The sequence below is a fragment of the Muntiacus reevesi genome, chromosome 10 (assembly GCF_963930625.1).
Source record: "Muntiacus reevesi chromosome 10, mMunRee1.1, whole genome shotgun sequence".
Lineage (NCBI taxonomy): Eukaryota > Metazoa > Chordata > Mammalia > Artiodactyla > Cervidae > Muntiacus > Muntiacus reevesi.
In genome coordinates, this window is record NC_089258.1 from 42,896,782 (window position 1) to 42,920,195 (window position 23,414).

Below are 23,414 nucleotides of genomic sequence, written 5' to 3' on the forward strand. Positions count from 1 at the left end.
ACTCCCCAGGTCGGTAGATGCCCAATATGCTACTGGAGAAGAGTGGAGAAATAATTCCAGAAAGAATGAAGAGGCTGAGCCGAAGTGAAAACAATGCCCTGTTGTGGATGTGACTGGTGGTAAAAGTAAAGTCTGATGCTGTAAAGAGCAACAGTGCATAGGAGCCTGGAATGTTAGGTCCATGAATCAAGGCAAATTGGAAGCAAACAGGAGATGGCAAGAGTGAACGTAGATGTTCCAGATATCAGTGAACTAAAATGGACTGAAATGAGTGAATTTAATTCAGATGACTATTTTATCTACTACTGTGGGCAAGAATCCCTTAGAAGAAATGGAGTAGCCCTCAGAGTCAACAAAGGAGTCTGAAATGCAGTGCTTGGGGGCAATCTCAAAAGCAACAGAATGATCTTGGTTCATTTCCAAGGCAAACCATTGAGTATCATAGTAATCAAAGTCTATGCCCCAACCACTAATGCTGAAGAAGCTGAACACATCTATGAAGACCTACAAGATCTTCTAGAACTAACACCAGAAAAAAAAAAAAAAAAGTTTTTTTCATCATAGGGGACTGGAAAGCAAAAGTAGGAAGTCAAGAGATACCTGGAGTAACAGGCAAGTTTGGGCTTAGAGTACAAAATGAAATGACAAAAGCTAACAGAGCTTTGCTGAGAGAACACACTGGTCACAGCAACACCCTCTTCCAGCAACACAAGAAATGACTCTACACGTGGACGTCACTAGATGGTCAACACCGAAATCAGATTGATTATATTCTTTGCAGCCAAAGATGGAGAAGCTCTACACAGTCAGCAGAAACAAGACCAGGAGCTGACTGTGGCTCAGATCATGAATTGCTTATTGCAAAATTCAGACTTAAATTGAAGAAAGTAGGGAAAACTACTAGACTACTCAGGTATGACCTAAATCAAACCCCTTTCGATGATAAGTGGAAGTGAAAAATAGATTCAAGGGACTAGATCTGATAGAGTGCCTGAAGAACTATGGATGGAGGTTCATGGCATTGTACAGGAGGTGGTGATCAAAAACATTCCCAAGAAAATGAAAGGCAAAATGGTTCTCTGAAGAGGCCTTACAAAGAGCTGAGGAAAGAAGAGAAGCGAAAGGCAAAGGAGAAAAGGAAAGATATACTCATCTGTATGCAGAGTTCCAAAGAATAGCAAGGAGAGATAAGAAAGCCTTCCTCAGTGATCAGTGCAAAGAAGTAAAGGAAAACAATAGAATGGGAAAGACTAAAGATCTTTTCAAGAAAATTAGAGATACCAAGGGAACATTTAATGCAAACATGGGCACAATAAAGGACAGAAATGGTAGGGACCTAACAGAAGCAGAAGATATTAAGAAGAGGTGGCAAGAATACACAGAAGAGCTATACAAAAAACATCTTAATGGTCCAGATAACCACAATGGTGTGATCACTCACCTAGAGCCAGACATCCTGGAATGAGAATTCAAGTGGGTCTTAGGAAGCATCACTATGAACAAAGCTAGTGGAGGTGATGGAATTCCTGTTGAGCTATTTCAAATCCTGAAAGATGATGCTGTGAAAGTGCTGCACTCAATATGCCAGCAAATTTGGAAAGCTCAGCAGTGGCCACAGGACTGGTAAAGGTCAGTTTTCATTTCAAACCCAAAGAAAGGCAATGTCAAGGAATATTCAGACTACCACACACTTGTAAAGTAATGCTCAAAATTCTCCAAGCAAGGCTTCAGCAGTACATGAACCAAGAACTTCCAGATGTTCTGGATTTAGAAAAGGCAGAGGAACCAGAGATCAATTGCCATCATCTGTTGGGTAATAGGAAAAGCAAGAGAGTTACAGAAAAACATCTACTTCTGCTTCATTGCCTGCACCAAAGCCTTTGACTGTGTGGATCACAACAAACTGGAAAATTCTTCAAGAGATGGAAATACCAGACCACCTTACCTGCTTCCTGAGAAATCTGTATGCAGGTCAGGAAGCATCAGTTAGAACTGGAAATGGAACAATGGACTGGTTCCAAATCGGGAAAGGAGTACATCAAGGCTGTTTATTGTCACCCTACTTATTTAACTTATATGCAAAGTTCATCATGAGAAATGCTGGGCTGGAGGAAGCACAAGCTGGAGTCAAGATTGCTGGAAGAAATGGAGGTGACACCACCCTCATGGCAGAAAGTGAAGAGGAACTAAAGAGCCTCTTGATGAAGGTGAAAGAGGAGAGTGAAAATGCTGGTTTAAATCTCAACATTCAGACACCTAAGATCATGGCATACTGTAAAGCAATTATCCTTCCATTAAGAATAAAATAATTTTTTAAGAAGGTAAAATATACCGATGAATCCAGGTTCAATCTATTGAATGCAATTTAAGACTCTTATGTTTGCTGAAGACCCTGTGGCTTAATCTCAGTAGTGATTAAGATTGCCTGGAGACAGGCTTCCGAGATTTGAATCTTACCCCCTGGGCAGATCACTTAACATTTGCAAGTCTCTGGTTCATATTCTGGGAAGTGGGGTGAGAGCTCCCTCCCTGGAAGTGAGGAGCAAGTGTGTTTATCACAGCGCCTGGCTCAAGGACCCGGAGCCGCTCTACTGCATCCACGTGGAATGACGCCTGCTATCATGGTGTTCACCATCCTGTGCATCCTTAACTGTGTAATTAGTGCATGCACTGCAGTTAAGGTGACTGTAGCTTCCGGAACATTTCCTCATATTCACAGGCACCCTTTTTGCTTGCTTCTGTTATCCTCAATGTTTGGGAGACAAGAAAGGGGAGGAGGAGTTATTGAGGGCTTTCCTTAATTACGTTCGGTATGTTGAGACTGAGCTTTATATGTGGAGGTCATGGATACAGCTATTGATAAAATCATCTTCAGAGTGGCATTAGCTTGCACTCTTCTGGTCTGAGCGCAGTGAGGATGTCATGAGGACTCTCTGCGGGTCCCTCTCAGTGAAGAGCTGTAGCCACTTTTCATAGTGCACAGTGACGACCCTTCATTCATATACCTTAGTAGTCATTTAACTGCTTTGGTTTTATCCAGACTATATCAAAACTTTATTCTTTTAGTGACACACTTTTACTCTTATTTCTTTAAAGTAACAGGTTAAAAGTAAATACAGTATAAAATATAAAAATATATAGAACTTCTCTGTTTTATAGATAAAAACTGTACCAGCAATATCACTAATACAGTTATGTTAGTTATTATTAAGGTTATTTCTTTAGGAGAATTCAACTACGTGGTACGTGCTCTGTTGAAAGAACTATAGCACCATCTTGTGTGAGATACAAATTCAGTGCTTCAGCAAATGTGCTGCTATTAGAGTGCTGACTATTTCATTTCTTACTAATAGGTCAAGGTCACTTTATTTTTTATGATTATAGTATTATAGATTCAAGCAAGTAACTAGATTTAGAATTTGGTTATATATGCTTTCAATATATCTGTACTAAGATGCATTTAACAAGCATCTAACTGCCTAATTCATGCACAAAATTATATGAAACATGGAAATACCAAATTCCATGTAGCTGAGTATACAGCAAATGTCTGTTGTTGTTGTTGTTTTATCTCTTATGATTCTATACAATTTATAATAGTTAATGTCTTTTGCTCATGTTACCCATTTGGTCCTCAAGGTATTTTTTCCGAATACTTGTTAAAGTTCTGGTTAAACTTACGTAGACATGCTTCTTGATGTGCCAATTTGAATTTCATCTCTCTTTTGAGAGAAAGAATCAAGTATAGAAATGAAAACAGCCATAAAAGCTTAGGGGGAAATAAATTTCTACTGATGAAACAGCAAATGCATCTGAGCTGTAATCCTCATTATCAGTGACCACAGAGCATAGTTTTTAAGTTTAATCTTTTATGATACAATCAAGAGTGTAAAATATAAACTTTTACCTAATAGTGTAATTCATTGAAGCTACTATGACTATTCTATTAAAATAGGGAAAACGTAATAATATTATCTTATAGACTAGACAAATTTAAACCATTATAACCACAGATATTTGCCAAACACATATTTAAGTATATAATAATGTACAGTTTGACTTGTGTGATTTAGGAAATGTTATTACCAAATATTTGCTGTTTACAAAGAAAAACATAAGGTTAATGATGTGACGAAAAATCACACAGATCGTGTGCTCTGGACGCTGCTGGCCTTCCACATTAGAATCCCAAGCTCTGAATTGCTAATTTATCTCTTCCCTACACATACTTCCTATTTTTCTCATAAAAATGTGAATAAATATTTTTTTCTTGTTTTAGACAATTCAAACCAACCCATGGAAGTGACAGCACTATATTCTTTTGAAGGACAACAGCCAGGAGATTTGAATTTTCAAGCTGGAGACAGAATCACAGTTATATCAAAAACAGATTCACATTTCGATTGGTGGGAAGGAAAGCTTCGAGGTCGAACTGGCATTTTTCCAGCCAACTATGTTACCATGAATTAAAGTTTGTATTATTTTGTTCTTTGAGAATTACAGAAAAATTAGTTCTACACTGGAGGGAATTACTGTTCAGTTAAATAATGTTTAGTATAAATGTAAAGACACCTCTGTTTATTCCTTAAACTTTTATCCAGTATGTAAAAGATTTTGGTTTTATATATATATATATATATGGTTAGCTTACATATCTTTACTTTCCATTGATTTTTATCACATATACTATTTAATAATTGATATCACATTTTTCTTGTGTTCATTTGTCAAATATACACTAAATATTTGATTTGGCTATGTATATGGTGACTTGATTATACCTTGAGAATCTAAGGATTAAGGTATGAATAACACTTCATATATTTGCAAAATGACTAGAAAAGAATAAATCAGCTTAAATAGTATATTAACTAATACTTAGAGTTGGAGATATTGACTAGAATAGTAATCCTTAAAAATTATCTCTATATCTTCAAAAATTATATATATATGAAACCTTACAAAGAATTTCAAAGAAATTCAACTATGCATTAAAAAAAGATGACATCTGTTATTTTTCCTTCTTTATGAGGTGATGGTTGTTCACATGTAGCAGTAGAATAGAGTTATGTTGATATGGTTCCATTGTCTCTAAATAAATGTTTTTAAAATGCTAAGTAAGTTACTATCTTGATTTTGTTTTTCTTATTTTCTTTTTGTAACCTGAGGTCTGTGGTTAGTCTGGAGGTTAAAATCCACCTCCACGACTGTGTTGCTAACTTCTTTTTTTTCCAGCTTTCTCAACATGTAATAGACAAAATTGTAAAATATTTAAAGGGCACAGCATGATGATTTGAAATACTTATGCATTGTGAAAGGATTCCAAATTAATTAACACATCCATCATCTCACATATTTACTTCTTTAATGAGAACACAAGTTCTACTGTCTGAGCAAGTTTCACTTATATAACACAACATTATCAACCGTAGTCACATGCTGTACATTAGATCGCCAGAACAAATTGCTCATAGAAACTAGAAGTTTGTATCCTTTGACTTGTATCTCTTAGTTTCCCCTCCTCCCAGTCTCTGATAACCACCAGTTGACTCTCTGTCTCTATGAGTTTGACTTTTTCAGATTCCCACATGAGATCATACGGGCTTCCCAGGTGGCTCAGTGATAGCGAGTACATGCCTGCTGAAGCAGGAGACGCAGGAGACACCGTTTCCATCCCTGGGTCGGGAAGATCCCCCAGAGGAGGAATGGCCACGCACTCTAGTATTTGTGCCTGGGAAATCCCATGGACTGAGACTGATGGGCTTCAGTTTGTAGGGTTGCAAAAAGTTGGATACAACTGAGTATGCACACTTGTGTGCGCGTGCACACACACACACACACACACACACACACACGAGATCATACAGTGTTTGTCTTTCTCTCAGAGAGACTGACTTATTTCACTTAGCATAATGCCCTCTAGGTCTATCCATATTGTCACAAATTCCAGGATTTTTTGCTTTAATTTATGTATACCGTATTTTCTTTGTCCATTCTGTCAATGGATGCTTGGGATTTTCACAGATAATAACATGCCATCTACAAACGCAGATAACCTTACTTCTTTTCCAGTTTGGATGCTTTTCATTTCTTTTCCTTGCCTTCTCGCTCTGGCTAAGGATTCCAGTACTAGGCTAAATAGAAGTGGTGACAATGGCATCCTGTTTGTTCCTGACCTTGGAGAGAAAGTTTTCACATTTTCACTGTTGAGTATGATGTTAACTGTGGGCTGGTCATATACAAGCTTGTTGTTTAATCTCTACTTCTTTGTAAGTTTTCCAGTTTTCTTCTTACTCTAGTTTCATAAAATGTAGTCAGAAAGATGCCTGCTGCTGTTTCAGTTTTCTTAACTTTATTAAGACCTGTTTTGTGCTTAACATGGGCTCTATCCTGGAGAATGTTCCATGAGCACTTGAGAAGAATGTGTATTCTGCTGCTATTGATTGAACATGTTCTTTAAGGACAATGTTTCCTCACTGATTTTCTGTCTGGATAATCTATCTGTTGGTGAAAGTGGGATATCAAAGTTCTGCACCATTACTGTATTGTCGCCTGTTTTTCCTTTCATGTCTGTTAATACTCGCTTTATATATTTAGGTGCGCCTATGCTGGGCACATAAGTATTTACAAACGCATTGCCTCTTGTTGACTTGACCCCTTTGTCATTATATAATGACCTTCTTTGTTCTTATTACAGTATTTGGCTTAAAGTCTCTTTTTCCCGATGTCTATATAGCTGCCTCTGCTTTCTTTTGGTTTCCAGTTATGTGGCATGTTTTTTCCATTCCTTCATTTCCAATCTACATGTGTCCTTAAAGCTGAAGTGAGTTTCTTGCAGACAGCACATAGTTGAGTCTTTTTTAAAAAGTCCACTTGTCCTCTCTAAGTGCTTTTATTAGAGAGTTTAGTCTATCTGTACTTAGCGTGATAACTGATAGGTGTGGACTCGCTGTCGCCACTTTCTTCATTGTTTTCTGGTTATTTTGCAATTCCTTTGTTCCCATCTTCCCCTCCTGCCCTCTTTCTTTGTGATCTGATGACTTTCTGTAGTGGTATGCTCGTTCATTTTTCTTTATATTTCGTGTTATCTACTGTAGACTTTTGCTTTGTGGTTACCATGAGGGCTTATAAAACACGTGTTTATAAGAGTCTGTTTTAGGTTGATAACAACTTATCACGTATATCATAGCATTTTTACTCTCCCTTTCCCTTCATGTATCTTTGATGTTACAATTTATCTCTTTTATCTGTGTATCCATCAGCAAATTCTTACAGTTATTTTAGCACTTTGTTATTTAACATTCATTTTCATACTAGATTTATAAGTGATTTAACCACCACCACAATTATAACAGTAGAGTATTCTGAATTTAATGCTAGACTTAGAGTATTCTCACAGCTTCCAGCTTCAATTTCTTGCCTTCACACTGCAGCCAAACGATCTTCACACTCCAGCTTTTTTATCCTACTTTGTGATCTTATTGCCTTACATTTTATGCATAAATGTGTAGACTTTTTTATAAAATAATTCTTAAGAAATGGAGAAAGGAGAATAAAGACCCATATTATCATCACCCAGCAAGAAATAAGACAAACTTCCTTTTCTAACTCAAAGATAATCACCATGCTGAATTAGCTATTTATTAATTCCATATATTTCTTTATATTTGTATTATTTATGTATGTGTCCCTAAGCACTATGTGGTATTGTCTTGCATACTTGAAAGCTTACAAAATTTAAACTTTTAAATTTTTAAAAATTATACTTGAATATACTCATTTGCAATCAGATTATCAGAAATTATGATGTATACATTCAAGGAATTAAAAACATGTTGGAGAATTTCAACAGAAAGTTGACACTGTATGGAGAACTAAATGAAAAAAATGGGAGTGAAAAAATAAACTAAAAACACAATAAATGAATTTAATGATAATTTAGACTCAGCAAATAGAGAATCACTGAACTGATGGTAGGTCTAAAGCATAGGGAGTTGAAAAAAGTTGAAAACACAGGAAAAACTTGTCTGCACATTTTCCCAAACTGATCGGATTACAAGACTTTATGGTATATTTTACATGTAGCAGGACGAGCCGTTCTTCTCACCCTTTTTTTTTTTTTTCTTCTGCAGGTTTCCCTGGCTGTTCTTTTTGTTTATGTTACATGTGAACTTAAGAATCAACTTAACCATCTTCAGGAAAATAGACTTACTATTTTTTAGTGGCATTGTGTTGTTATATTAATAATAATGTATTGACATAAGGAAAATTATCCTTATGATATTCAGTTGTCCAAAGCAAGGATAATGGGTGTCTTTGTGTTTGTCCTTGGACTGCAAGGAGATCCAACCAGTCCATCCTAAAGGACATCAGTCCTGGGTGTTCATTGGAAGGACTGATGCTGAAGCTGAAACTCCCAATACTTTGGCCACTTCATGCAAAGAGTTGACTCATTAGAAAAGACCCTGATGCTGGGAGGGATTGGGTACAGGAGGAGAAGGGGGCGACAGAGGATGAGATGGCTTGATGGCATCACCAACTCGATGGGCATGAGTTTGAGTAAACTCCAGGAGTTGGTGATGGACAGGGAGGCCTGGCGTGCTGCGATTCACGGGGTCGCAAAGAGTCGGACACGACTGAGCGAATGAACTGAACTGAACTGAACTGAGCTGAATGTTGTCTTTAGAAGTATTCTAAAGTTCTCGCATGACACTTGCATACTTCTGCTAAGTTTCCATCTTGGTGTTTTATCATGTTTGTGGGTATTTTAGTTTTGCATCTACCTACTTTAAAAGTCTCAGAACCACAGTTGTTCATATGCTGCTCCTTTCACCAAAACTCTTGAGGAGAAGACCAAGCCTTACTCAATTTTGTATTTTCAGTGCCCAGCAAAATTATCTGTTACTGAGTGAATTTCCATTTCTCAACTGAGAAAAAAATAGAGGACAAGACAATTAAACAGTTTGCCAAGACTCATGGACTTGTTAAGAACTGGAACTTAAAATACACTCTTCTGAGTCTATAGAAACACCCTGTATTTAATGGGATTAAACAAAATCCTCCAACCATTACTCATATATCACAAGATATTTGCTTTATATCTAAGACTTCCCTAAAGCCAGCTTTTGTTAAAAAAAAAAAAAAGATAAACTTTTCTTTGTTCATCCAAGACACTCATGAATATTTCTTCAGTATTATCTACAATTTGAAAGCTTTATCAAGAGTTTCAACCAGAATTGAGAATACTTTTTTTTTTTTAAAGCTAGATGCCTAAACACATTTTGAGTTTTGTCTTTTGTCATCTGGAGTATTTTCTGTACTCTCTCTCTTCAATCTCAGTAATCTCATTTTTCTGTCTATTTAATTGCCATGTTAATTTATGGTCACACTGAGTAGTCTGGCCTTTGGGCCTGAACACTGTGTGCTGTCCATCAGAGCTGCACTTACAAACGATCAGTTCAGTTCAGTTCAGTTGCTCAGTCGTGTCCAACTCATCAATCCCATGGACTGCAGCACACCAGGCCTCCCTGTCCATCACCAACTCCCGGAGCTTACTCAAACTCATGTCCGTTGAGCCGGTGATGCCATCCAACCATCTCACCCTCTGTTGTCCCCTTCTTCTCCCGCCCTCAATCTTTCCCAGCATCAGGGACTTCTCCAATAATTCAGTTCTTCACATCAGATGGCCAAAGTATTGGAACTTCAGCTTCAGCATCAGTCCTTCCAATGAATGTTCAGGGTTGATTTCCTTTAGGATGGACTGGTTGGATCTCCTTGCAGTCCCAGGGACTCTCAAGAGTCTTCTCCAACACCACAGTTCAAAAGCATCAGTTCTTTGGTGCTCAGCTTTCTTTATGGTCTAAGTCTCACATCCGTACATGACTGCTGGAAAAACCATAGCTTTGACTGTATAGACCTTTGTTGGCAAAGTAATGTCTCTGCTTTTTAAAATGCAGTCTAGATTGGTCATAACTTTTCTTCCAAGGAGTAAGCATTGAGAGAGTCATTTGCTAGGCAGGTTGATAAGAAGTCCAGGGGTCCCCAAGGAGAGTGTGAAGTGAAGTCGCTCAGTTGTGTCTGACTCTTTGTGACCCCATGGACTGTAGCCCACCAGGCTCCTCTGTCCATGGGATTCTCCAGACAAGAATACTGTAATGGGTTGCCATTTCCTTCTCCAGGGGATCGTCCCGGCCCAGGGATTGAACCCAGGTCTCCCGCATGGCGAGCAGATGCTTTAGGAGGGGGAAAGGACAAGTTTCTTGTCCCTCTACATTCCTTAGGATTAAATAACAATAATGTATCCTGTTTGAGGACAGTTTCTGGAAAATACCTGGCTAATCCTGTAATCTAAAAATGTAAATTATGGGAGTGGGTCTAGTAAGGTCTCTACAACCTCCAGACATTCTTTTGATTCACTGTAATAAGTAATTAAAAAGTATGTAACTCCATGTCTAGCACTAGCAAGGGGGGTATTCTTTCTGTCCCCTTCTGACATCTGTGTCAGAAGCTTTCTCTATCTCTTTTATACTTTAATAAAACTTTATTACATAAAAGCTCTGAGTGATCAAGCCTCAGCTCTGGCCCCGAATTGAGTTTTTCTCCAGAGGCCAAGAATCCCAGCATCTTTCATGGTTTAGCAACAACCTTTCAGTATCTTAATTTCATGGCTGCAGTCACCAGCTGCAGTGATTTTGGAGCCCAAGAAAATAAAGTCTGTTGCTGTTTCCATTGTTTCCCCTTCTATTTGCCAAGAAGCGATGGGACCTGATGCCATAATCTTCGCTTTTTGAATGTTGAGTTTTAATCCAACTTTTTCACTCTCCTCTTTCACTTTTATCAAGAGGCTCTTTAATTCCTCTTTGCTTTCTGCCCTAAGGGTAGTGTCATCTGCATATCTGAGGTTATTGCTATTTCTCCTGGCTATATTTTTTTTTTTTTTTTGGTCTGTTTTTGCCTATGCATTTGCTAATATTTTTCTGTTTTTTAAATTTATTTTTTAATTGAAGGATAATTGCTTTACTGAATTTTGTTGTTTTCTGTCAAACCTCAACATGAAGCAGCCATAGGTATACGTATATCCCCTCCCTCTTGAACCTCCATCCCATCTCCCTCCCCATCCCTCCCCTCTAGGTTGACACAGAGCCCCTGTTTGAATTTCCTGAAACACACAGCAGATTCCTGTTGGCTGTCTATTTTACATACAGTGATGTAAGTTTCCATGTGACTCTCCATGCCTCTCACCCTCTCCTCTGCTCTCCTCATGTCCATAAATCTGTTATGTCTGTTTCTCCATTGCTGCCCTGAAAATAAATTCTTCACTACATCTTTCTAGATTCCATATATATGTGTTAGTATATGATAATTACTTTTCTCTTTCTGACTCATTAGAACTGACTCAAGTGCATTCCATTTTATGGCTGAGTCCATAAAATCCAGCTGAGTCCATGGCATCCAGCCATGCTTGGCTGGATGAAGCACAAGTTGGAATCAAGATTGCTGGGAGAAATATCAGTAACCTCAGATACGCAGATGACAGCACCCTTATGGCAGAAAGTGAGAAGGAACTATAGAGCCACTTGATGAAAGTGAAAGAAGAGAGTGAAAAAGTTGGCTTAAAACTCAGCATCCAGAAAACTAAGATCATGGCATCTGGTCCCATCACTTCATGGCAAACAAATGGGGAAACAATGGAAACAATGAGAGACTTTATTTTTTTGGGCTTCAAAATCTCTGCAGATGGTTCCTGCAGCCATGAAATTAAAAGATGCTTGCTCATTGGAAGAAAAGCTATGACCAACCTAGACAGTATATTAAAAAGCAGAGACATTACTTAACTAGCAAAAGTCCGTCTAGTTAAAGCTAATGGTTTTTCCAGTAGTCGTGTATGGATGTGAGAGTTGGACTATAAAGAAAGCTGAGTGCCTTTTAAGAATTGATGCTTTTGAACTGCGGTGTTGGAGAAGGTTCTTGAGAGTCCCTTGGACTGCAAGGAGATCAAACCAGTCCATCCTAAAGGAAATTAGTCCTGAATATTCATTGGAAGGACTGATGCTGAAGCTGAAACTCCAATATTTTGGCCTTCTAATGAGAGGTACCTACTCGTTGGAAAAGACCCTGATGCTGGGAAAGATTGAAGGCTGGAGCTAAAGGTGATGACAGAGAATGAGATGGTTGGATGGCATCACTGACTTGATGGACACGAGTTTGAGCAAGCTCCGGGTGTTGGTGATGGCCAGGGAAGCCTGGCATCCTGCAGTTCATGGGGTCACAGAGAGTTGGACACGACTGAGTGACTGAACTGAACTGAATATTCCATCGTGTATATGTACCACAACTTCTTTATCCATTCTTCTGTCGATGAACATCTAGGTTGCTTCCATGTTCTAGCTATTGTAAATAATGTTGCAATGAACAATAGGACATGTGTCATTTTCAATTTTCGCTTCCTCAGGGTATATGCCTAGGAGTGGGACTGCTGTGTTACAATCAATGTATGGTTTTATGGTAGGGTAAAAACAATGATGGTTTTATTCCTAGATTTTTAAGGAATCTCCATACCATCTTCCATATTGGCTGTATCAATTTATATTCCCACCAACAATACAAGAGAATTCCCTTTTCTCCACACTCTCTCTAGCATTTATTGTGTGTAAACTTTTTGATGAGGGCCATTCTGACCAGTCTGAGGTGATATCTCATTGTAGTTTTGATTTGTCTTTCTTTAGTAATGAGTGATGTTGAGCATTTTTCATGTGTTTTCTGGCCATCTGTATATCTTCTTTGGAGAAATGCCTATTTAGGTCTTTTTCCCACTTTTTGATTGGGTTGTTTGTTTTTCTGGTATTTAGTTGTATGAGCTACTTGTATATTTTGGAAATTAATCCTTTGTCAGTTGTTTCATTAGCTATAATTTTCTCCCATTCTGAGGGTTGTCTTTTCACCTTGTTTATAGTTTCCTTTGCTGTGCAGAAGTTTTAAGTTTAATCTGGTCCCACTTGTTTACTTTCACTTTTATTTCCTCTACTCTAGGAGGTGGGTCATAGAGGATCTTGCTTTGATTTATGTCATCGAGTGTTCTGCCTGTGTTTTCCTCTAAGAGTTTTATAGTTTCTAGTCTTTTAGGCCTTTAATCCATTTTGAGTTTATCTTTGTGTAAAGTGTTAGGAAGTGTTTTAAATTCATTCTTTTGCATGTGGCTGTCCAGTTTTCCCAGCACCAGTTACTGAAGAGGCTGTCTTTGCTCCATTTTATATTCTTGCCTCTTTTGTCAAAAATAAGGTACCCATGGGTGCATGGGTTTATTTCTGGGCTTTCTATCTTGTTCCATTGGTCTATATTTCTGTTTTTGTGCCAGTACCAATCTGTCTTGATGAGTGTAGCTTTGTAATATAAACTGAAGTCAGGAAGCTTGATTCCTCCAGCTCCATTCTTCTTTCTGAAGACTGCTTTGCTATTTGGGGTCTTTTATGTTTCCACACGAATTGTGAAATTTTTTTGTTCTAGTTCTGTGAAAAATGCCACTGGTAATTTGATAGGGATCGAATTGAATCTGTAGATTGTGTTTGGTAGCACAGTCATTTTCACAGTATTGATTCTTCCTACCCAGGATCACGGAATATCTCTCCACCTGTTTTATGTCATCTTTGATTTCTTTCATCAGTGTCTTATAATTTTCTGTATATAGTTCTTTTGTCTCCTTGGGTAAGTTTATTCCTAGATATTCATTCTTTTTGTTGCAAAGGTGAATGGGATTAATTCTTTAATGTCTCTTTGTGATTTTTCACTGTTTATAGGAATGCAAGTGATTTCTGTGTATTGATTTTGTATACTATGACTTTGCTAAATTCACTGATTAGCACTAGTAATTTTCTGATAGTATTTTAGGTTTTTCTATATACAGTATCATGTCATCTGCAAGCAGTGAGAGCTTTACTTCTTTTCCTATCAGGATTTCTTTTATTTCTTTTTCATCTCTGATTGCTATAAGTATGACTTCCAGAACTATGTTGAATAATAGTGGTGAAGGTGGACACCCTTGTCTTGTTCCCTTGATCTTAGGGTGAATGTTTTCAGTTTCTTACCATTGAGAACTTGAGAATAATGTTTGCTGTGGGCTTATCAGATATGGCCTTTACTATGTTGAGGTAGGTTCCTTCTGTGCCCATGTTTTGAAGAGTTTTAACCATAAATACATGCTGAATTTTGTCAAAGGCTTTTTCTGTATCTATTGAGATTATCAGGATTACAGGACTGGAAAAGGTCAGCTTTCATTCCAATCCCAAAGAAAGGCAATGCCAAAGAATATTCAAACTACTGCACAATTGCACTCATCTCACATGCTAGCAAAGTAATGCTCAAAATTCTCCAAGCTAGGCTTCAACAGTATGTGAACCACGAATTTCCAGATGTTCAAGCTGAATTTAGAAAAGGCAGAGGAATCAGAGATCAAATTGCCAACATCCGATGGAACATCAAAAAAGCAAGAGAGTTCCAGAAAAACATCTAATTCTGCTTTATTGACTATGCCAAAGCCTTCAACTGTATGGAGTGCAACAAACTGTGGAAAATTTTTCAAGAGATGGGAATACCAGACCACCTGATGTACCTCTTGAGAAATCTGTATGCAGGTCAGGAAACAACAGTTAGAACTAGACGTGGAACAACAGACTTGTTCCAAATAGGAAAAGGAGTACATCAAAGCCGTATATTGTTACCCTGCTTATTTAACTTACATGCAGAGTAAATCATGAGAAATGCTAGACTGGATGAAGCACAAGCTGGAATCAAGATTGCAGGGAGAAATATCAATAACCTTAGATATGCAGATGACACCACCCTCATGGCAGAAAGTGAAGAAGAACTAAAGAGCCTCTTGATGAAAGTGAAAGAGGAAAGTGCAAAAGTTGACTTAAAACTCAACATTCAAAAAATGAAGATCATGGCATCCGGTTCCATCACTTCATGGCAAATAGATGGGGAAACAATGGAAACAGTGAGAGACATTATTTTCTTGGGCTCCAAAATCACTGCAGATGGTGACTGTAGACATGAAATTGAAAGATGCTTGCTCCTTGGAAGAAAAGCTATGACCATCCTAAGCAGCATATTAAAAAGCAGAGACATTACTTTGCCAACAAATGTCTGTCTAGTCAAAGCTGTGGTTTTTCCATTAGACATGTATGGATATGAGAGTTGGACTATAAAGAAAACTGAGTGCTGAAGAATTGATGCTTTTGTACTGTGGTGTTGGAGAAGATTCTTGAGAGTCCCTTGGACTGCAAGGAGATCAACCAGTCCATCCTAAAGGAAACCAATCCTGAATATTCATTGGAACGACTGATGCTGAAGGTGAAACTCCAATACTTTTGCCACCTGATGTGAAGAACTGACTCATTGGAAAAGACCCTGATGCTGGGAAAGATTGAAGGCAGGAGGAGAAGGGGATGACAGAGAATGAGATGATTGGATGGCATCACTGACTCAATGGACGTGAGTTTGAGCAAGCTCCAGGAGTTGGTGATGGACAGGGAAACTTGGCATGCTGCAGTCCATGAGGTTGCAAAGAGTCAGACATGACTGAGTGACTGAACTGATTTGTTTGTCATTTGTTGCTAACTCTTCATCAGTTACAATCTTTTCTTATCTAGGAGATATCAAAGTTTTCATTTTGTAAAACCCAATAGCTATATTAGAATATGTTTATTTTTATTTAAATAAAGGCCCAGGTCCTCACCAAAGAGGCCCAGGCTCTCACCAAAGAGAGTGCCCAGTGACCCAGGCTGAATAATCTGAGCAGCAAAACAATGAAAGCTTTCTATTATAACCCAGAAAATAAACACCCAGAGTTCATACTGCTATTACTAACTGAATAAATAAGTAAATGGGGAAGAAGGGCAGCTCTTTCTCAGGGAAGAATTCCAATCAATAATGTGAAAAGAATCAAGAAAATATAAAAATGATCCTTTTCCTTGAACTCAGGCTTACATATAAATATTTGCTGTTTTCATTCATGTCAGATGATACCAGTTTTCCATTTAGCATGCCAGTACAAAATAAAATTTCCTTTTAATAAGTATTTAGTAACAGAGAAGATGGTTTTCTAAAGTGGTCAGAAATTGTGAAATTATGTATAAATGACTGATGTTTGAGAAGCAGTTCCTCAGTCTGGACATTTTTTGTGCTTTTCTGGACTCTGTTTCTGTTCTCATGCTTTTGGAAATTACTTATGTAAAAGAACCCAAGTGAACATCTAAGGTGCTACAGTGTTGACATTCATGTCTAGAGTGCAGTTTCCAGTAAACTTCACAGCAGTCTTTGGCGATAACCATGTAAATAAAGCATCATTTTAAACTGCATCAAAGAACGTGAAAGTGGCATAACATGAGAGGAAAACGATACAATGAACCTAGCTGTGTTGCAGTAGGGTCCCTGGAGGGGGCAGGAAGGAAAAGCCTTAGTCTAACTTTGACAGGATTTCGACTGAGAAAAGCAGGTTCAAAATCATGCACAAGTCCCACACTCTAGCTGGCAAGTGTGCTCAGTGGTGTGGGGAGCAGTCGTAACCGTGCGTGCCCCGGGACTAAACAAGCAGGAAGGCCCTGTTTCTCACATGGAATAAGCTACACGTTCAGCCGCCGGGAATAAGACGAGAAAGAGCCTTCGGTGTGGGGTTGGAAACAGAGGCACTGACAGGTGCTCGTGGCTTACAGTACGTGTGCAGACAAATGGACACAGACCGTTCACACCACATGTTCCCAGCTCTGCACTGAGAGGGTCCCGGAGCCAGGACCCCCTGCCGTCATGGGCTTACCCAGCCCCCCAGAGCCTCATTCTGAAATACCACGAGAATAGCAATACCATCTAAACGTCAATGAAAGAATTGGCCAATGTCGCTATCGGAGACAGGGAAAATACTAGACAAGCCTGAGAAATCTTGTGGGGCCAGAAAGTAAGGAAGAGCTCAGAAAGGGTCTGGGACGGGGGAGGGCCCAGGTCCTCACCAAAAGAGTGCCCAGTGACCCAGGCTGAATTATCTGAGCAGCAAAACAATGAAAGCTTTCTATTATAACCCAGAAAATAAACACCCAGAGTTCATACTGCTATTACTAACTGAATAAATAAGTAAATGGGGAAGAAGGGCATCTCTTCCTCAGGGAAAAATTCCAATCAATAATGTGAAAAGAATCAAGAAAATATAAAATCACCTAAGAACACAATAGTAATCATTCTAGCAGGCCAGATTCACTCACAGATTCAAAATTAGGGGCAGGAGATTCATACATATTTCAAAGTGTCTCCCCAAGATAGCTGATTAAAATGGGAAAATGATAATCTTACAATGGGAAAGTCCCGTAGGTAGTACTTTCGCCATGTGACCAAGGCTAAAAGCATCAGTAATAACACTGAACTGCAGTTTGCATACTCTTGAAAAGCACTTTCTCATGAAAGATGGAAGACTGGACAATGTTGCATGTTGGAGGAGAGTGAGGAGAGACTCCTGGAATAGCAACGGGCATGGATGGGAAACGTTAAATACAAATAAAGTCTAACGTTAATCATTTTGATAATTAATAAGATATTAGCATAGGAAGAAGACAGGAAAATCTATCTAGTAGTTTTACAAACTTTCTATAAGTCTAGAAGTATGTCAAAATAAAAAATGCACAATTGCAATTAACTTCTGTGCATTAAGAGATTTTTAAAAGGTTTGCACGTTTAAGCATTGCTTGAGTGTGCCTTTAAGGCCCAAATCCCTCTACTTGGCATTCTTTAGGGTTTAGGCTAAGTTGCTGTGCTTGGCTGGGTTGCTATTGTGTTTGGCTTTTCTGAATATTTTTATATGCACGTTTACATTATTTCATAATTGTGTTATTATTATCATAGCAGAGTAAGCAGGCTTGTCTGTCTTCAGACAGCGCTTGTGGGCCTACTTCAGCAGAGGGTGGAAAGTGGCAGCCAGGAAGGAGACTTTGCCTGAAGCCAAGCACGGGGCCCCCTCATGAGCTTAGCAGGTCACGCGGTGGCCCTAGGGCCGCCTGCTCACGTGGGAAGAGAGAGTCTGGGAACGCTTCTCAGTACTAGACACTGATTTGAAACAAAAAATCAGTCCTGAGTGATTTCTCTTTCCTTTCTTGATCTGGAGAAAGCCAAGCTGTGAACACACTGCTCCTTGATCAGCTGGTTCCACCGGTATTTTCCAGACTTCATTTGGTTTTCACAGATGATTAAGGTTCATGTGCAGGTAAACTCTGTGGGGCTAGTTCACTCTATCAGACTGATCTCTCCATTAAATACCCCCAAATCCTTATTGGTCACAGTGTAAATCAATATAGTCTCTGGGTCATACTACAGAGATAATGATTAAGGAATTTAGTTAAAAACAGCAATAAAACAGATGTTTAAAATCTCGTAGAATTATTTTATATTCACAAAATGAACCATTTTTTTTAACATGTTGAAATGTCCATGCTTTCATTTAAGTCAAATAAAAATGTCAGATAGATGTGCATTTCAGACTTCATGGTTTATGAGTTACCTTCAAAACCATTCTTATTTAATCTTCACAGATGAACAAATGTAGTATCACTGTGCAAATATTAGTGGTGCAGAACCTGAATGTCCAACCACACACTACTAGTAAATGTCAGAACCAGAGCTCCAGAACAGGTTGGAGTGCTGGTTCCAAACTCACACAGACATGCCAACCAGCTCTGAGGCCGTGGGCACACCAGCTGTCTCACTGACGGCTCTCAACATCTACTACTCAGGGGCTTTCTTCCAAACCTTTCAGGATCCCGTGTTTGAAGCAATTTAACAGTTCAGTTCATTTCAGTCACTCAGGCATCTCCGACTCTTTGTGACCCCATGGACTGCAGCACGCCAGCTTCCCTGTCCATCACCAACTCCTGGAGCTTGCTCAAACTCACGTCCATTGAGTCAGTGATGCCATCCAATCATCTCATCCTCTGTCATCCACTTCTCCTCCTACCTTCAATCCTTCCCAGCATCAGGGTCTTTTCCAATGAGTCAGTTCTTCACATCAGGTGGCAAAAGTATTGGAGTTTCACCTTCAGCATCAGTCCTTCCAATGAATATTCAGGATTGATTTTCTTTAGGGTTGACTGGTTGGATCTCCTTGCAGTCCAAGGGACTCTCAAGAATCTTCTCCAACACCACAGTACAAAAGCATCAATTCTTCAGCACTCAGTTTTCTTTATAGTCCAACTCTCATATCCATACATGTCTAATGGAAAAACCACAGCTTTGACTAGACAGACATTTGTTGGCAAAGTAATGTCTCTGCTTTTTAATATGCTGCTTAGGATGGTCATAGCTTTTCTTCCAAGGAGCAAGCATCTTTCAATTTCATGTCTGCAGTCACCATCTGCGGTGATTTTGGAGCCGAGAAAAACAAAGGTTGTCACTGTTTCCATTGTTTCCCCATCCATTTGCCATGAAGTGATGGGACCAGATGCCATGATCTTAGTTTTCTGGATGTTGAGTTTTAAGCCATTTTTTTCACTCTCTTCTTTCACTTTCATTAAGAGGCTCTTTAGTTCTTTTTCACTTTCTGCCATAATAGTGGTGTCATCTGCATATCTGAGGTTATTGATATTTCTCCTGGCAGTCTTGATTCCAGCTTCATCCAGTTGTGCTTCATCCAGTCCAGCATTTCTCATGATGTACTTTGCATACAAGTTAAATAAGCAGGGTGGCGATATACAGCCTTGATTTACTCTTTTCCCAATTTTGAACCAGTCTGTTGTTCCATGTCCAATTCTAACTGTTGCTTCTTGATCTGCATACAGATTTCCCAGAAGGCAGGTCAGGCAATCTAGTATTCTCATCTCTTTAAAAATTTCCCACAGTTTGTTGTGATCCACACAGCCAAAGGCTTTTGCATAGTCAATAAAGCAGAAGTAAATATTTTTCTAGAACTCTCTTGCTTTTTCCATGATCCAACTGATGTTGGCAATTTGATCTCTGGTTCTTCTGCCTTTTCTAAATACATCTTGAATATCTGAAAGTTCACGGTTCATGTATTGTTGAGGCCTAGCTTGGAGAATTTTGAGCATTACTTTGCTAGTGTGTGAGATGAGTGCAATTGTGTGGTAGTTTGAGCATTCTTTGGCATCGCCTTTCTTTGGGATTGGAATGAAAGCTGACCTTTTCCAGTCCTGTGGTCACTGCTGAGCTTTCCAAATTTGCTGGCATATTGAGTGCAGCACTTTGACAGCATCATCTTTCAGGATTTGAAATTGCTCAACAGGAATTCCATCACCACCACTAGCTTTGTTCATAGTGATGCTGCCAAAGGCCAACTTGACTTCACATTTCAGGATGTCTCACTCTAGGTGAGTGATCACGCCATCATGGTTATCTGAGTCATTAAGATCTTTTTTGTATAGTTCTTCTCTGTATTCTTGCCACCTCTTCTTAATATCTTCTGCTTCTGTTAGGTCCGTACCATTTCTGTCCTTTATTGCACCCATCTTTACATGAAATGTTCCCTTGGTATCTCTAATTTTCCTGAAGAGATCTCTAGTCTTTTCCGTTCTATTGTTTTCCTTTATTTCTTTGCACTGATCACTGAGGAAGGCTTTCTTACCTCTCCTTGGTATTCTTTGACACTCTGCATTCAAATGGGTATATCGTTCCTTTTCTCCTTTGCCTTTCACTTCTCTTCATTTCACAGCTATTTGTAAGGCCTCCTCAGACAACCATTTGCCTTTTTGCATTTCTTTTTCTTGGGGATTGTCTTGATCCCTGTCTCCTGTACAATGTCATGAAACTGCATCTATAGTTCCTCAAGCACTCTGTCTATCAGATCTAATCCCTTGAATCTATAATCATAAGTGATTTGATTTAGGTCATACCTGAATTGCTCAGAGGTTTTCCCTACTTTCTTTAATTTAAGTCTGAATTTGGCAATAAGGAGTTATATAGTCATATAAATTTTAAGTTAACATATATACTAGAATTAGACTGCTGAGCACAGTGGTTAAATACCAGACCTGGGCTTGACTATCTACAAGCTCTATGATTTATATAAAGAACCTTTCCACATTTGGATCTCAGATGTACCATATGTAAAATGAGTATGAAATAAGGTAACGCATGTAAGTAATTTCATTGAGTGATGGTTGTTTAAGAAATGCTCAATAAGCATTATCAAAGTGTTATTGCTATCATCACATAAACTTTGCAACTTGAACAGGTGATCACTGTTAATCAATATGCACAAACCCAACTGGGTGCTCAGATTTCAGCCGCCTACAGAGCCAATATGCTTCATTTAGCTCTTGCCACTTTCTGGCACAATCATCAATAGACATGATCACCAAGGAACATGAAAGTGGGACGTCTTGGAGCATCACAGAGGACTGTTAACTCAGCAATCTCTGCACCCAAGGGCTGTGCGGATACCTTCTGGTTCTAACTGCTGTTTCTGAGGCATGTTTGTTTAGGACTGAGCCCACATTTATCGTACACTGTATTTTCTATGCCTGCTTCCATTTGTATCTCCCCGATAGGACAGAAGTTTTGTCATTGTGCCCTTGGAATTTAGCCTACTAACTAAACTGCCAGTGTAATAAATAGAAGTTGGGTAAGTCTTAAAATTCCCATGTTAAAATTTTATTACCGTATTTGTGCAAAATAGGAGGTGCCAACACGCTTGTCACTCATCAGGGTCTAGAAAAATACACAAGGAGCTTTAGGAGCAGAGCTTGGGGCTCTTCTGATGCCACACTATGAAATAAAACTGGACGTCATCCCGGCTGCATGAAATCTGACCCTCTCCTTCCTGCCCCAGACACCTTGAAGTCAGATGCCTGCCATAGCCAGAAACAAGCCCGCCAGACACGAGGCTTTTCCTGGCTGTGAGCCCCGATGGGCAGTCCGCGCCTTGCTCACCTTCCCTCCCGCAGCCTTTCACAGCGTGCACGTCAGGTCAGCAAAGGCCTGGCTAAGCTGAAGCGTCAATAGCTTGCACTCTTCAAAGAAGTTGAAAACCAAATTTAGGCAGAAAAAGACCTAAATGCATATGGGCATATGTTTGAGGAACTAAAAAATGATCAACAGACTAACAAGGCTAATTTTTAGTCAGCATTTTGGATTCTTATCCCCCAAATTATTGTAAAATGGCTGCATTGCTTTATTCCCATGCAGTCACCACAAGCAGAGGAGGAATCCCTCTTTCTACAGAACTTGGCTGTTCTGAGCCTCTCCAAAGGCACTCTTGATTTGGATTTATTTTTATAATTGCAAGCACATTATCTAAAAGAAGCAAAGAACATGGCAAAAGACAAAGTTTAAAACAAACTTTAAACCTTGAGACTGCAGGTGACCCAGCTGAAGAAAAGAGAATGACAGGGAGGGTGAGCCCAGTGTCTATGCTACAAGATACTCACCACAGCAAGCAGACCCAACCATGGAGACGAGAACCAAGCATGCAGAAATGGGATCAACTGGTTTTATTTTTAAATAGTTAGTAAATTTCAAAGTATGTGAAGCCCAAGGAAAATCCAGCTATTGTTGGCCATGCAGAAAATGCTGTTTCGTTTTTTAAGGCCCATCATGGTTCAATATTATTTTATTCACAGTCATATGAACAGTGTTGAGAAACTCTGAAATATTATACAGCCATTAAAATTATGATTATGACAACTAAATAACAACTCAGAAAAGTGCTTATAATATATTGTTCAGAGAAAATTAGAATACCCAATTTTATATGCATTATGACAGAGTAAAATGTGCAAATAATTGGAGGTTGGAAGGGAAAACACAGGTGAACACGGACTGTGTGCTAGGGTGCTGTGCAGTGAAACTTTCCTTTGTCTGACGTTTTATATCATGTTTTACTTTCTTAACAATAATAAAGCCTAAAAAAGATTTCAAGTAGAAATTAATTTTTTTTCCCAAAGGGCCAGGGTATTTGCTCTGCTTTGTCTGGTGGACCTTTGCCAAACCTGGCAGCAGCTCCAAGATTATAATTACAGCGTCAGTTCTGAGGGGTGACTTCCCAGGAGGTACACGTCACCCCCGCAGGGGCCAGGCCAGTGCATTCCAGTGTGCACGGCCTGCGTGTCTCTAGGTTGTGAAAGTTACCTGGGCAGCCATCTGCAACCACGCACACACCCACCAGGTGCGTTTCCTGCTTCAGGCACCCGAAGCGAATCATCTCCTGCTGATCGGGAGTGACGGGGCATGGCTGGGACTGGCCCCCTGCTCCCTGGCTGGGCAACACCAGAGGGGGCCTTGCTCAGACCTCTCGCCACCCCCCGCCCAGGTCTGCCTTCGAGGGCAGCAGCAGTTAAGTGGGGTCCACGTGATCCAAGTTTTTAGCTCTCAACAATATTTGAAGGGTTTCTTAAATATAGAACTTTGAAAATGCTCTAAGATGTATAGTT

General features: G+C 39.2%; 1 protein-coding gene across 1 annotated transcript in view; it reads left to right on the top strand.

Annotated features, from left to right (window-relative positions):
• The window catches only part of SH3YL1 (SH3 and SYLF domain containing 1), a 67,925-nt gene extending 62,814 nt beyond the window's left edge, over nt 1-5,111 (top strand). Inside the window, exon 10 of the mRNA XM_065947560.1 lies at nt 4,280-5,111. Within this exon, the coding sequence (XP_065803632.1) occupies nt 4,280-4,470 (191 nt within the window). The 3' untranslated portion in view covers nt 4,471-5,111. The remainder of the gene's footprint in view (nt 1-4,279) is intronic.
• Nucleotides 5,112-23,414: the final 18,303 nt, after the last annotated feature.